Genomic DNA, 16,297 nt, shown 5'->3' with positions numbered 1-16,297 from the left:
TTATATTCATTCTTTTTCTAAGTATAAAGTATTGAAAACAACAGAATAATATACTCTCAAACTTCTAATCCTTCCCTCTAGACTTCATGTTCATTTGCAGATCTGATTTTTAATTTGTATGCTCAACTTGGGCGACACTTTGTCAGGGAATTGACATGACCATTTCCCTCTAGTCATGGTGCCATATATTTGTGTAATGCCTGATGGGTCCCTTTTCTGTAGTATTCATTATACTTGTTCATCAGTTTGTTGTTTAACATCTAGGTGCGCTAGTTGAATATATATATTTATGAAGGCAGAGACTGTCACTCCCAGAGTGCCTTAAATTTGGTGAATGATCAGTACAAGAATCATTGAATGATTCAAAGAATGTTTTTATACAAAGATCACAGTATTTGATCCCTACCACGGAACAGCTGTTTTTGAAGTGTTCCTAATAGAAGTAGTAATAATTCACTTTAATCTGATCACATGTTTTCTCTCTGGCTGTATTGGTGACCAGTAGCTCTGTTTCTTGAACAATTTCCTGAGGTACGATCCGTGAGCATCAACTCGGACAGAACTAACTGGCCACATATGTGTCACATTTGTGGCCTTTGCACCACTGTCTCTGAATAACAGGTAGAGGTCTTTCATTTACACGCATTACTTTCTCGTTTTAGTGTCCTCAATTTCATCATCTCCATCTCTCCTTTCCAGTTTCAAATATGCTCATCACCTGCAGTTTAAATGATTAAGCTTTATTTAACTTTGACCTCTTGACTACCATATAATTTGTTTCTGCTTTTACTGTTGAACTCCTGAACAAGTGATTTATATCTTTCTGCTTACTACTTATTTCTTTTTAAATCACTGTAATCTGACTTCATTTTTGAAGTTTACCAAAATCATTTAAAAATACCTTTTTAAAAACAGTAATATTTGTTCTTAATTCTAAAATTATTACATGTTTTAAGGTACTGGTAATGATTCTGCCTAAGAATAGCTACAGTTAATGATTTGTATCTTCTCATGCTTTACTTCATGCATTTAATTATTATACTGTATTGTTTATTCAGTTTTTTTTTCCTCTTTGACTTAATTTACATTCCCTCAAACATGACATGGGCATAATCATTTCACTGTACCTTGGAAATTATCACTGAGAATTTGTTGTTCTTGGATATTATTGAAAATTTTTTTTCTGACTTGATCAGTGAAAGTAATACTTGATTTTTTAAAACCTGTATTTTCTGATTACTAGTGAATTTGAGGAATTTTTATATGTTTATTGGTCTTTTACATTTTTCTTCTGTAAATTAGTTAGTTCTTTTGCTTATTTTTCTTTTGGGTGGAATTTTATTTATTCTTATGCCTCCATATTTGGTAAATACGTTAACTTTTGTCAACTATATGCATAGCAAATACTTTTCTTCTGTCACAGAAGGCATTTCATAGTTTTCAGACCTCATCTGCCTCTGTGTCACATTAGACTCTTTGGATTGCTTATTCAACTTGTTGAAAGCCAAGGAAAAGGCAGTTTAATAATATTGTATTTTCCTAATTATCTTCCTTCTGACTTCTTCTTTACTTATATGTAGACTTTTCTCTGTCCAGCAAACCCTTAATTATAGATTGTCCCAAGGCTCCATCCTTAAACACTTGTCTATGGTATACAAAAGGTGGGAATATTAAGGTGAATAAATTTCAAGTTGCTCCCAGGTTATCTGGCTGATTAATACTAATATATTTAATAAGGTCTGTGCTGGAGGTAGGAACAAAGTGCTTGGGAGCATAGAGGAAAGAAGAGTTAATTGTTTGGTGAAGAATTAACAGAGACTACCTGGGTAGGAAAAGAAAGAAGTTTCAAGATAATAGGGATTAGCAGAAGCAGAGAAGAAAAGATGAGTCGTATTTGTGGTGTATCTGCTGAAATATGTAAATTACTTAGGCCAAGGTTGGTAGAACGTGAATCTGGGAATGTAAATTGGACCAAGTTGTGATGGACACTTAAAGCCATGCTAAGGAATTTGGACTTTACTCTGTAGACAATTTAACCTTTTAAGAATCAGGAACCTTTTAAAAATTATGTGTAACTGTATATACGAATATACTTGTGTATTTTAACAACTTCCTGTGGTCTGAACAATAATAAACTCAGTGTCCATAGATTACATATTTAAAATGTGTATACATATATATCAGAGAAGGTGATGGCACCCCAATCCAGTACTCTTGCCTGGAAAATCCCATGGATGGAGGAGCCTGGTGGGCTGCAGTCCACGGAGTTGTGAAGAGTCGGACACGACTGAGTGACTTCCCTTTCACTTTTCACTTTCATGCATTGGAGAAGGAAATGGCAACCCACTCCAGTGTTCTTGCCTGGAGAATCCCAGGGACTGGAGAGCCTGGTGGGCTGCTGTCTATGGGGTTGCACAGAGTCGGACACGACTGAAGTGACTTAGCATACATATATATAACTATATATACACATATTTTTAAAGTATGAAAAATCTGCTTTAACTATATCATGTATGGTTTATGTTTTAGAATAGAGATTAGAGGCAGGGAGGCCATCAAGGAGGCTGTCATCAGATGAGATGAATAGGGCAATGGCAGTGGAAATGCAGATGAGGGAATGTCCTTCATAGGAATAGCTTCACATAGGATTTAAGGACTGAGGAGATAAAGGGGGGATGTAAGAAAGGAAAGAGTTAAAAATAATCTTGTTTTAATAGCTGTCATTAACTGAGATAAAGAGCATTCAGGATGAGAAAGGGAGAGGATGACTTTGGTTACAAACAGGTTAAACTTGCATTACCTGGGGAGCATCTTGGTGGACATGTTTGTTGATTGTTGGAAACACAGATGTGAAGCTCACAGAAAAGATCTGAATTTGATGTTTGGAGATGTGATATTGAGAATCATTAGCATTATGTGAAACTTGAAGCCTCTGTTGGAATGAATGAAATTGCCCTAGGAGCACTTCTGTAGGCTTACACGGGAAATGAGGCCTTAGTGAAGATTGATAAAGTGTATCAGGAAGATTGGAAGAGAGAGAGGAGGGAAAGCAAGGAGATCTCTTAATGGAAAGACAAGATTTGATAGAGGCTTTTGGTGATTATTAACAACACTTGAGAGAGTATATATCTTTGATTGACTACTGTGACTTTTTAAGAAAATGTTTTGAATTTTCATTATCTGTTTACTCATAGTCATCGTATAGTATTTCTTGAAAAGGCCTTTAGTTGAGGTTTATAATTATTTCCAAAAATTGCTTTTTTTTTTAAATTTATTTTTTAAAGTAAAAATCAATCTTTCGTGGAGTGGTATCAGAAGGTCATAACTTGCTGTAGGAACTGTAAAAAAAAATCTTAACTAAATGTAGAAATTTTTGTTTTTTCTTTTATTAAAGTAAACAAAGGACATATGTAGCCTTTAAAATTGGAAGGTAATCTTGATATTTTCACTTATTTTATAAGTCTTTGCCCAGTTGTAGGCTAAATAGTACCATAGCATTTTCTGGGAATTAAATTTGAGCTAGAGTTGAGAGAACCATCTTTTTAACTTACAAGGATCTAAGAATGTGTACTGGTTGGATAGCTTTAAGAGCTTATTTGTTTTTTATTTTTAATTGTTCGATGATATATGGAGAACCTTTCTGGTGGTCCAGGGTTTAAGAACCTGCCTGCCAGTGCAGGGGACATGGGTTCGATCCCTGGTCCTAGAAGATCCCATGTGCCTCAGAGCAGCTAAGCACGTGTGCCACAACTGCTGAGCCCACAGACTCTAGAGCCTGAGTTCCAGCTCCACAACAGAAGCCAGTGCACTGAGAAGCCTGTGCTCCGGAGCTAGAGAGTAGCCCCTGCTTGCTGCAACTAAAGTGAAAGAAAGCCTTTGTGCAGCAAAAGATCCAGTGCAGCCAAAAATAAATAAATCCGTTAACTAATTTTAAAAAAGAAACTGGCATCTAAACCCTGATTAGATGTTATTTTGAGATACTAGTCTGCCATCTTCTTAGTTTGCCGCCTTTCCAAATAAAGTTGTTATTCCTTTAAAAAAAAAGAATATTTTTCTTTTTGTAAAATTTTTAGTTATAATATTACAGACAATTAATTTTGGTCACTGACTGCCCACCCCACCCCTGGTCCCCTTCCTGGAAGTAACAACTGTTATTAATATGGGGCATAATTTTTTGTATTAGAAACCTCTATATGCCAGAACAGTTAGGATGAAAACTGATTATAGATTAATTGAAAATTGAGACCTAGGAACCATGTTACAAAAAGATAGGAAATTGTAAAAGTAAGGCTTTGAAAGTCTTTCATTGTGTGATGTGTTGTCCTATGATATAGTGTCTTCTTCCCTTAAAAAGGGAGAAGAAGAGAAGAGAAAAACTTTTTGTTAAGAAAAAATTCCAATTCCAGTAAGGATCCTAATAATGTTAAACATATACATTTTACCTCCTAATGTATATTTTCTAATTAATTTAGTTTTCAGAGGAATCTAGGCTCAAACAATTGAACCATGGTAGACTGGTTAACTTGTATTTCTTACCTCTTGATTCAGAATGTTGTAAGAGAATTTTACTAGGATATCAGAGACCTGAATTCCATTTATGACTCTTACCACTCACTGGCTTTGTGACCTTAAGCAAGTCACTGGACCTTCTTAGGCCTTGTTCACCTGTAAAATGAGGTTGGGTTTAAGACAGCTAATGTGTTTTTCAACATTAGAATTGTCATTTCTGTTGGCACTTACTTAGCTCTTAGGTCAAACCTACTGTTTAAATAGCTTAAGGCTACACTTTTGTGTCTGTTTGCATAGGAACTGTATCAGTTATCTATTGCTACATAACAAATCACCCTAATACTTAGAGGCTTAATTTAGCAATCCTGTATTTGCTCATGATCCTGCAGGTCATCAGTTTGGGCCAAGCTCAGTGGAGTGGCTCTTCTGCTGGTCTTACCTGGAGTCACTAACATGCAGTTACTTAATTGACTGGGCTGAATGATCTGATCCATGTGTCTGACGGCTGGTGCTGGCATGTGCTCCCCCTCCAAATGATGTTGAGGGCAAGTCCTACTGCAGATGCGTATTAAGACTACTGGCATTACATTTGCTGGTATCCATTGGCAAAAGTAAGTGGCATAGCCACACTCAGAGTCAGTGCTGGAGGAGACAACACAATGGCATAGACCAGGGAAGTATGATTTTTTGAAAGCCGTTAATATACCAGTCTGCCACAGAGACCAAAAGGAATTATTCTAAACCCTGTACACTAAGGTACCTAAGTGTTGCCCGTTACTGATACTGCCAGAATTTGTTCAGTCCTCTGGTTTTTTTTCATCTTATATAGGAAGTCACACTTATCCCTACATTTATCTACCCTTTCATCATTTCTACTAGTAATCAAGTAGGAACAAGGCCATCAGGATGTTGCCAGTTAGTGATCTGTATCAGGATGAAATTTCTAAGAATATGTTATATCTAAAAACGGGGCCCTAGTAGAACACAGTTTTTATGGATGGTAAGAAAATGCTGCCTAGAAGTGGTACTGGAAAGCTAAGAATATATATATATATATTTACTTAGAGACCAACAAAGATGGTTTCTGTGTCCACAGTTCCTTCATTTCTTTTTGTGTTTTCTCTCCTTGTCTGATTTTAAGAAACTGATATAGCATCTGGTATATAAATGTGTGTATATCTGGTCTAAACTTTTTCTGTCTACGAGTTTGTCAGTATAGTGGGGAAATGAAATAGTACCTTTAAATAATGTGTTTTGTATTTGGTTCCTGGGTTGACTGGTTAATTATTTACTTGTTTATTTTAATTTTATTTTTTTGAGTTTTAGAGCCTAGCAAATGTTTAGTCAAAAGTTCTATTCCTAAGAGATTTTTCCCAGTTTAAGCAAACTGTTGAAATGACTACTCCATAAATTATACATGATTTTACCATATACTTCCTTAAGTAAACAGTGTTTCCCAAAGACATAAATTAGCTGTCAGATAGAGAATAGGACTGGATAAAAGTTATTTTCAAAAGAGCCCAGGTCCTCAAAGTTGTGTCAAGAAACATGGTTTCCAGACATACCTAGTGTGAAGCACTGGGGGTTATTTGTTTATTTTTGATGTTGCTGATCTCATAGCTAGTGAAATAATGAGTTACCTTTGTTTAAAATAGTAAACATTAAAACACTGTTGGAGACCATAAGGATGCACAGAAAAAGTTTTTAAGATCATTGGAACTGAATCTTGTTACAGAGGAGGTAAATGAGATGTAGAGTTTAAATAAATCCCCCAAGATCACAGAGCTAATAAGTAACAGAATTGACAGTCAGCTGAGAATTAGTGTCTGTTGGAAGAACCTGAACAGGAGCACCTTGGTTTTGAAATCGGCCTCTAGCACTCGTTAGTGTGCAGGTTTTAGTATCATTCAGCTTTCCTCATCTGTACTATACCATCTACCCCCAAGATTGTTACGAAGATTAAACAACATGTGTAAGAATGTTTACTCCCCCGTAGATATTCAGTAAATTTTGGCTTTTCTTTTCAGTTCGGTGCTCATTCTACTAAAATCAGGCTGCTTACATTTTGTATTTAATAGCTGCTGTTATAACTTCTTTAACTAAGGATAGCTCCCAACAAGAATGAGGAACGATTTTTTAGGTCTTACTTGTATTTCAGAAACTTGTTCCTCCTCTCCCTGTTCCTTTCTTTCTTCTCTGAATTTCCTTCTCCTTTACCCTCCAACCTTTCTCATTCATTAATTTATTTATTTACCTTCCCTCCTTCCCTTCATAACTCCTCTCTGTCCTGTTTGATTCCCTAGGGCTGATGACATTTCTTTTTCAAGTGTTATATTGCCCAATGAAATGCTGAATGTGTTGGCTGGTATCCTAATACCTAATGACTTAAAATATTTTTCTTTGTTTTTCTGTCATGCTTTGTCAGTTTCTTTGACTTCTTGAGATCCTATGCTCTTCTCTGCTTCTTTGGACTGATTAGTCTCATGCAGCCAAATCTTTACATTTTACAAATTGATATCTTAAAAGGAACTTGATAAGAGTAAGAGCTGGGAATAAAATTGCAGGTTTTTCTCAACTTAACAACAAATGGCTTATTTATACAGCTAGTCAGAACAGAGTTTTTCTCCCAGAGGATACGAACCGTTCAATTCTTTTGTGACAGTGAGTACCATGGACACATGAGACATGAAGTAAGAGAAGAGGGTCCTTGCTTCCGGGCTTTTTTTTTTTTTAACCTTTGAACTAACTTTTGGTTAGGCACTTGTAACAAAGATGTGTTTCCACTGATCTGTGTTGTGAGTCATAAATAGAACAGATATTTCTTAGATTTCTACTTTAGTTTTTAGAAGCATTATTGGTTAAGTAGTACTCTTGCCTGGAAAATCCCATGGACGGAGGAGCCTGGTGGGCTGCAGTCCATGGGGTCGCAAAGAGTCAGACACGACTGAGCGACTTCACTTTTCACTTTTCACTTTCATGCATTGGAGAAGGAAATGGCAGCCCACTCCAGTGTTCTTGCCTGGAGAATCCCAGGGACGGGGGAGCCTGGTGGGCTGCTGTCTATGGGGTCGCACAGAGTCGGACACGACTGAAGCGACTTAGCAGCAGCAGCAGCAGCAGACTTTGGTTGAAGAATTCTGGAAATCAGCTTGCCATTTAAAATATAGTGTCATTGTGATTATTTGTTCAATGAGTAAATGAATCCATCAAACCAGTACATTTCCCAAAAAACTTTTATTTTTAATGGGCGTGGGTTGCCGTGCCCTCCAGGGGTTCTTCCCGACCTAGGGATCAAACCTGTGTCTTCCTGCAACTCCTGCATTGCAGGTGGATTCTTTACTGCTGAGCCACCAGGGAAGCCCCTAAAAAGCCTTTTTTTTTAAGTTGAGGGCTTGCTTAAGTGATGTTTGGATGTATTGTACATGCACACATATACATACATATTCATAAATTATGTATAAAACTAAAAATCCTGGAAATTGTCGAATAGGGTCTATATGGTTACTTTTTAATTAATAGCTTTATAGATGTGTTATATACATGCCATAGAACTTACCCTTCTAAAGCTTGTAGTGCCATGGTTTTACGTATATTCACAGAGTTGTGCAACCATTACTACTAATCTAATTCCAGAATAAAATTTTAAAGACAATTTTTCTGTGTTTGCTTTCTTGTTATGTCTTTTCTTTCCACTTGATACACTAAAATTGATATATCTTGACAGAAAACATTTTTTTTTTTACTGTTTTCCATAAGTTTTCAAATGTTGAACTGAAAGACCAAGCTAGGTCATAAGTGAAAGGATATGAAGTATAATTTGGGCACTTAAATGAAAATTTTTATTTGGTAAAATCAAAGAAAGTGAGCTATTTTTTACTTTAACGTATATCCTTTGTTGAAGTTTTTGTGTTGAATGTTGGAATAAATTGTCAGTCATATGCAAAACTATCTACTTCTTTAAACTTGAATTGAGGAAGGAAATGCTTTGTAACCAACATGGCAAATACTTCATTATAATAAGAACATTTCTGTTTCTTCCTCTCATACTACTTTGTTCATTGCTCTGTGTCTGTTTCTGAGACATAGAAACTCTTTAGGGAACTGCTTTGATTTTTTTTTTTAATGCATTGAAGCAACATAAGGCAGTGTTTACAATGTTTTGATAAAATCAAATTTTCAGTAAAATTATTTTACTCATAATTTCAAGTCAGTTTTCAAAATTATTAATGACCATATGAGATTGTTATTTTCTGTTCTCTTATTTGGAGCTTATAAACTCTTATTAAGTGCAGATATGTCTGTTTAGACAAAACACAGTTTATTCATAGTGTTAAAGAATTGGGAGGATTAGTTTGCATTATCATTGTACAATCATTGTACATTGCTTTTTATACTGAATGTACTCTGGGTAAAAAAGTGAATCTGAATAAGTACTGAAAAGTGCAATTGTATATAAATATGACTGGGTTTTAGTCTAATCCCCTAATTCAGAATGGCTCAGAGAAGGGTCAGTCAAGTGGTAGAGGAAAATGAGGTACCTTTTCATTCTTTAAAATACAGAAACTGCTTTATAAAAATGGATTTTGGTATCAGCAGATAAAAATTATTTAAAAAATTTTTTTTAATGTATTATATGTAATGGTGCTGATGATTATAGAAAATATGTTTCCTCATTGTTTTACTTATTTATTATAGGAAAAGTAGCCATCAAAAAAGAAGACTTGTGTAACCACAGTGGCAAAGAAACTTGGTTTTCGCTACAGCCTGTTGATTCCAATTCAGAGGTTCAGGTAAATATTAAGGAATAAGTGATGGAAGAGATTGTCACTCACAGAAAAGAAGTGAAAAATGAACTGATTATACTCGTTCATACAGAGAGAGCTTATCATACTTATTTTAAATTCTGGCACCATGCATTATACATCTCTGGTAACATAACTGGAAGAAAATGCCTTGCCACATGAAATCAAGAATAATGTATGTGTATGTGTTTGGAGGGTGTGTGTTAGGAGGACATTTGTTTCCCTGCCTTAGTTCTTTTGTTTGAGTCACAGTAGCAAATTAGTAATTTTTTTAGATGAGGAAGAAGTTTTAATGAAAAAGATATGTTTTATTAACTCAGAGGAGAATCCTTAGAACTGTGTGATTTCATCTGTTCTGATCAGGATGCTCTCTTTACTCTGGAATAAACTAGATTTGGGCCAGTGTTATTCATTCAAACCGTGCCTAAGCCCACCATGGAGAGCCTTCATACCCACCGTGTTTCCCGTTGTTCACCTTTCTTTTTATTTGAAAGGATATCATTACTCATTTCAAAGCTGTTGCTTTAAATAAGAGATCTTTCCTCTTGCCAAAATGAGAGATCGTAAAGATTCTGTGTGTGAGTTAAAGAAATATGTTCAGCTGTGTAGCTTAACTTTGTATTTGTTTCTGAAAAGTGTGAGCTGCTCTTCGAAATTGTTATTTCTATCTAAAGGGAATCCTTTTTCTTTTTTTCTGGTAACCTTGTTTATTTATAAAAATATGGTAAGGATTGTGAAATTGCTTCCCAAGGGCATAACTGCAAGCAGAATTCTTCCTCTCTTAAAAGAAGTTATAATTTGCCACTGTGACTCAAACTGAAGTTTAAGGCAAGAAAAAAAGTACTGCACGCACACCCACAGATGTTTGCAAATAAAGTGCCCGTGTCTCTGTTTCCTCATAACCTCTCAAGCATTCTGTTTGATTAAATTCTCAAAAAATTAAGTATTTTTTTGCTAAAATGCCTTCTTAAGTATAAAATATAATTGAAACTTTTTTCCTTTCCTCACTCTATCCCATTTTAATGTTCTTTTCTTTACATTTGACAATAGCTTTTATTCTTATCCCAGTTATACTATTTGGTAAATGATCCAGGTGGGAGGCAATGTGATGATATGGAAAGGGTTTTAAACTTGAAGTGTAAAAATGTAGGTCCTAATTTTCATATGTGGTTATTTTACTGACCTTGAATTTTATTTCTGTAAAATGGGAATGAAAGTTACCATGTTGACTCAAATGATTATGAGAATTAAGTGAAATACCTTTAAGAGTACTTCAAAAGCTGTTAATAGCTATACAAATGTAAAATGTCTGTTTACCACTAGTCAGTCAGGTGTTCATTTCCCTGATATGCCTTTACCAGAAGGTAGACAGGAACGTTTTGAAGTGCTTATTTTTCTCTTTAATAGGTGTAACAAAAAAAGAAAGATACGGAAAAGACTTTGAGAATTGGTCTAAAAGGAAGTTTGAGGATTATTTTAAAATGTAGTTTATTAAAGTCCAGTGTTATTCTTATGACTAATGTGATCTGTTAAAGGATTTAAGGGACCCAGCTCTCCAAAGTTAGTTATTTCTGTAGAATACTCTTTATATAATTATTGGAGATGGTATTAGAGATCAGTACTGGGAAACAGACTTTTTATTTGATGGTGTATATTTAATGGTATGTCCAAAACATGAAAATCTGCAAATAGCATTTAACTGTTAGATATTGTTATATGTTTTATTTGCTATGAATTATTTTCATGACCATGAGTTATTAACCTTTACAGTTCTTTTGTCTTAAATGATAGTTACTTTGTAAGATCCACTCACTATTTAAAATAAATTTTAGAAGGAAGAGTATTTCAGTGGTTGGGAGGGATGCATAACACTGGTCACATTAATGTGTATATTGAAAATATTGTTTGGCCTCAAAACAGATCTCAGAATATTAAATTAACCTTGTGAGTCTGAGAAAGATAGAAAAGCAGCTTGATTCATACAAATTCTATTTTGTTAATTTGTTTCTTGCTTAAATTTTACAGAATTTCATAAAAATGTCATGGAAATAAGAGCAATTGGTGAAGCCTTAGGAGAAAGCAATGAGACAGGTTGAGTTCAGCAGGAATTTAAGCTAATAATTGCCATTAGTAATTAGAACAGCATATACCATGCACAGTACTAAGGACTTAATATATATTATTTAACTTAATCTTCAGATTAGCATTGTGAGTTGTAGATAGCATTATGTCCATTTTACAGATGTGGAAAATGGACTCATAGAGGTTAAATGATGTCTGCACAGTTACAAAACTATTAAGTGGTGGAGCCATGATTCCTATAAAGAGCGTATCTGATTCTTAAATTCCTAACCACACTGTTTTACTGCCTTTCACTTTTCTGTACTGTTGGTCAAAAAAAGATTCCAACAGATTATTAGGAGAATCACTTAGGAAAATCTGAGTATAAGGCACTGAAGTGTACCAAATTAGCTCAAAGAAAAAGGGAAAGATGACAGACAGTTCCTAGGGAGCTCCTTGGAGTATGATTATAGGAACTTTAATATGACCAGTGAGAGCTAGAACGTTGTCAGGCAGTTACAGAGGAGCTGCAGGTTCTTACTATAACAGACCAGATACAGTTCACATAGTCAAAATGGTTTTTGGGATTTCTCATAAAGTACACTAAAATATTGTTTTTAATTTCTCATAAAGTACACTAAAATATTGGGTGGTTTATTTTTTTTGGTTGACCGGTGCATAAAATAGCTGGCTTGCATTCGGCACCATGGCAAATAAATATATACTGCATGGACTTTCTCTCAATACAGCAGTAGGTACTGCAGAAGGGACACAGGAATGAAACCCACTGATGCATTTCTCCCTACTCATGTGTTCATTGTGCTCATTTGAGTATAAGTGCTTATTATTTAAATAGTGTTTCTTTCTTTCCCTTTTATTTTGTAAGGTGAATAGTTACTGTTTTCTGTTTCCCCTCTAGTTTTAATAACTATTCACTTTGCAAAATGAAGGAGAAAGAAAAAAATGATTTAATGATGGGATTCCATTGTATTCCTTTTATATATCTGATGAGACTACATGTCTCTCCCTTCTGCTTCTCTCCATAAACCCACCCTAATTTCTTATTGACAACTAAAAAAATACCATATCAGTCTTTAAGCCTGTTTGACCATATGGCCCTGTCACGCTAAGGGCTGTAGTCAGGCCCTTAGACCCCTCACCCTAAGACCTCTAAGGTCTGACTCAGTTCTCTGTCACAGTTTAGAGAGAAAATTTGGCAGATTTGGGTTAGCCCACTGCAGTCTAATTTGATATGATTGGGGAGTAAAGTTTTGGGGCTTGTCCTATAAGGAAAGGGTTAAGGGTTGAGAAAACGATTGATACCTGCTTCAAGGGAGATACTTGATTTCCTGGCTCCAATTGGTATTTGTACCCAAAAGAGTTGCTAAGTTATTGTTGCCTAGGGATCTTCAACTGTGCATGAGAACTTCACTCATTCTTCAGTAGATAGGATTCCTTTCAGTGCTAAAGTTCTAGGGAAGTAACATGCAGAAACATAATTTAGCCCTCAAATAAGAAGCTCCCTTAGTAGTAAGATGGGTTTTATATCAAAACAATTCAAAAATTGCTAAGAACACTTAACCCCTTACCTTGAATTGTTTCCCAGATGCTTTATTAATTGCTGTTAATGTTAATTTTTTTTCAGTTTTCTTTTCAAACATTCAAGATAAATAATATTTCATGAGTGCATTTTTCTATACTTTTTTTTTTCCTTATTTTGTTTTGTTTTGCAGCATTCCTCTGTGGCTTGAACTATTCTTTTCTCAACCTACTCTAACCTGCCTTCAGACCCCACCGTGGGTTGGAGGGAATGCATGGACAGCTTTCACTAATGTTTCTGTGTTACTGGGTCTGGTGGTCATTTTTCAGTCCTCTTCTTACATGGTCTTTCAGCAGCTTTTGGTATTGTTGACTGCTCCCTGTTTTATGAAGCATGTTCTTCCTTAATTTCTGGTCCTGCTTATCATCTTACTTCATTTGGTGTCGTTTCTTTGTATTTTTTGCCACCTAAACAAAGTTAGGTGGTGTGTTGGTACCCCTTCCTATAAGTTCTCTTTTGGCTAAGGTGATCTGCCAGCCATGCTTTTAAAGCTGTTTGGTCCTGGAGTTCACCACAAACTCTTTAAGTATTTTTCTTTCTTTATTTTTCAGGCATTATGATTAAAAAGTATGCTTTTATATTTGATATGACTGATTAAACCAAATCGTTCATATGGAGAAGTTGGTGTTCTCATTAATTAAGGGTATTTGTCTCAATACAACTTGTACAAGCAGTAAATCCAGATGCAGTGTCAGTCACATCCTTTTGCTGTAATTGCTTAGTTAATAAGTCTTTACCAACAAGCTTATCTTGAATTTCTGGATCATGCCATAAGTTATTGGTTGTTTTGTAGGTTTTTTTTGGTGTGTGTGGGGGTGGTAATATGGCTTCTGCCCTATTTAAAACAAGCATTAAAAAAATGCAATAACAATGTATTCTTATATGCAACTGTGTGTATGTTTTTTGTTATAAATTTATAGAAAACATTTTTAAAAATAAAAATTTTAAAGTACAGTGATTATAGCAAATAATGCATACATTAGGATTCCTTTAAACATGTCCAGTTAAGACATAATGAGTATGTAGGTATTTTTAAAACTGCATCTGTAAATTTGTAAACATGGACTAATAAAGGAATGAGTCATTCTAGATCAAAATAAATAATTTTTAAAGAGAAAGCAAATCCATCTGTAAATAGAAGATAATTAAGTGCAGCCTTTATTTTTTCATCAGATAGGCAGCTGTGTCCAAAATGATTCATAGAATTAATTATTATATAAAAGAACATTGACCAGAAATCTAGAAGTTTCCTTCAGATGAAGAAAAATTTTCATCAGTTGAAAATTACTGAGTTCTGTGAGATTATTGTTAAAATTTAGTGTTTTGTGATTGAAAACTAAAGACCCATGCAGTTTTTAAGTGCATGTATTGTGTTTTGCCCAAATACCTGTGTTCATTTGACTTTCCCAAACTATGCAAAAATTCGTGGAATATCTACGATATGGTATGAGAATATATATACTATAAAATTAAAATAATCTCAGATTTTTCTATGTGAAATTTTTATAATAGTAGCTGAAATAAAGTTAGAATATAAACCCTCAGATAGTACCAGAGTAATACAAGCTTCTAAGTATGCTGCTTATACATATTAATGTGGTATAGTTGCTTATATCAACCTACCATGATTAGTGCTCTGAAATATATATAGAATAAAAATGCCCTCTAAGAATTTGATTTGTTTTTAAATGAGAATATAGAAGATGATCAGATATTTGGTCTTCCATTATTTCCTCATATATAAAGGATATGTTATTTTGTTATTGAACCTTCCTTATGAGGATGGATAATAAGAAAGCTATGGTGGGTCAAATCACACTGCACATTTATCACCAGATATAGTTTCTTGTCAGCATCTTACAGTTACTTCTTTGTAAGTACCGTCCCTGTTATTTTTAGTCACCTTAGGATTCTTTATCTTCTGTTTTCATCAGTTTTACTATGCCCTGCCTACATGTGGTTTTCTTTATATTTATCCTCCTTGGGTGTTCCTAGGGGCTCTTACTTTCTGTGCCTTGATGTCTGTCTTCAGTTTAGGAAAATTCCAGGCAATTATCTCTTTCCATTTTTCCCCTTGTTTGTTCTTTCTCTTCTCTTCTGGGACTTCAGTTACATGAATAATAGACCATTTTACTATGTCTCATATGTCTCTTATGCACTCTTCCTCTCTGACTAATCTATCATCTACTTCACCAGTCCTCTTTTCAGCTATGGCTAATCTGTGGTTAAATACATGTTCATTTTGGTTATTTTATTGCTTAATTCTGAATTTTTCATTTGACATATTTTATCATTTCCGGGTATTTGCTCAGTTTTTCATTTCATTTTCTATCTCAAAAAACCTCCAAACCAAACTCTATGTCAGTTAAATCCATTGTCTATGTCTCTTACGAATCTGATCCTCTCTGTCAGGTTTTGATTTTTTGGGTTTCTTGGAGGGGGGGTTGGTGTTTGGTCTAATGGCATGTTTCATAATTTTTGATGGAATGCTGGATATTGAAATATGAAATATTTTAGAGATAACTTGAAGCTCTGGATATTTTTTCCTCCCTCCAGAAAAATTTGCTTTTGGCATGTGGTTAGGCTAGAGGCTGATCTCTTTAACCCAGTTAGGGATTTGGCTGATTCCAGGCTAGATTTCACTCACTGTAAGGCTGTTCTATGTTGTTCACCTTTTCTGCTCAAGCATAGGCCTTCAAAGATTCCAGCAGAAAGCCTGCGTGTTTTCAAGGGCCTCTCTATCTTGGTGGGCCCTGGGCTCCTGCTTTTATCATTTCCAGCATGAGATTATAGAAAGTTTTGAGTAAGCTTTTTAGCCTCTCAGGCCACTGCTGAAGTTAGAGAGTCCCTTCCAGCAGCTTCTTTGGTTGCTCTACTGGCAGCTTCTATTTACACCTCATTGGCTAGAACTCTGTCTTATGGCTATCCTTAGCCACTGTCCCTGGCTTCAAAGGAAACTAGGAACTGTTTTGCTGAACTCATAATGTTTTACTGAAACCTGGTGGCTCAGAGGGTAAAGCGTCTGCCTACAATGCTGGAGACCTGGGTTCAATCCCTGGGTTGGGAAGATCCCCTGGAGAAGGAAATGGCAACCGACTCTAGCACTCTTCCCTGGAAAATCCCATGGGTGGAGAAGCCTGGTAGGCTACAGTCCATGGGGTAGCGAAGAGTTGGACACAACTGAGTGACTTCACTTTCTCCCCTCCCAGCCCCAAATAAACTTGTTTTAATACTCTCCATATTTATAAAATGGTGACAGATGTAAGTAAAACTGAACTTGCAGGTGAATATAGTAGGGAATACCAGATTTTTCTTAAGTGTTTTC

The 16,297-nt window shown here is 35.2% G+C and overlaps 1 protein-coding gene across 3 annotated transcripts in view; it reads left to right on the top strand.

Annotated features, from left to right (window-relative positions):
- RASA2 (RAS p21 protein activator 2) overlaps window positions 1-16,297 on the top strand; it is a 124,305-nt gene that overhangs the window by 32,507 nt on the left and 75,501 nt on the right. For all 3 annotated transcript variants that reach the window (XM_069563683.1, XM_069563672.1, XM_069563692.1), the window contains exon 4: window positions 9,205-9,299. In XM_069563683.1, coding sequence (XP_069419784.1) covers window positions 9,205-9,299 — 95 coding nt within the window. The remainder of the gene's footprint in view (window positions 1-9,204; window positions 9,300-16,297) is intronic.

This window comes from Ovis canadensis, chromosome 1, assembly GCF_042477335.2.
Source record: "Ovis canadensis isolate MfBH-ARS-UI-01 breed Bighorn chromosome 1, ARS-UI_OviCan_v2, whole genome shotgun sequence".
Lineage (NCBI taxonomy): Eukaryota > Metazoa > Chordata > Mammalia > Artiodactyla > Bovidae > Ovis > Ovis canadensis.
Note: the sequence above shows the minus strand (reverse complement) of the source record. Positions and strands in the feature narration are given on the sequence as shown.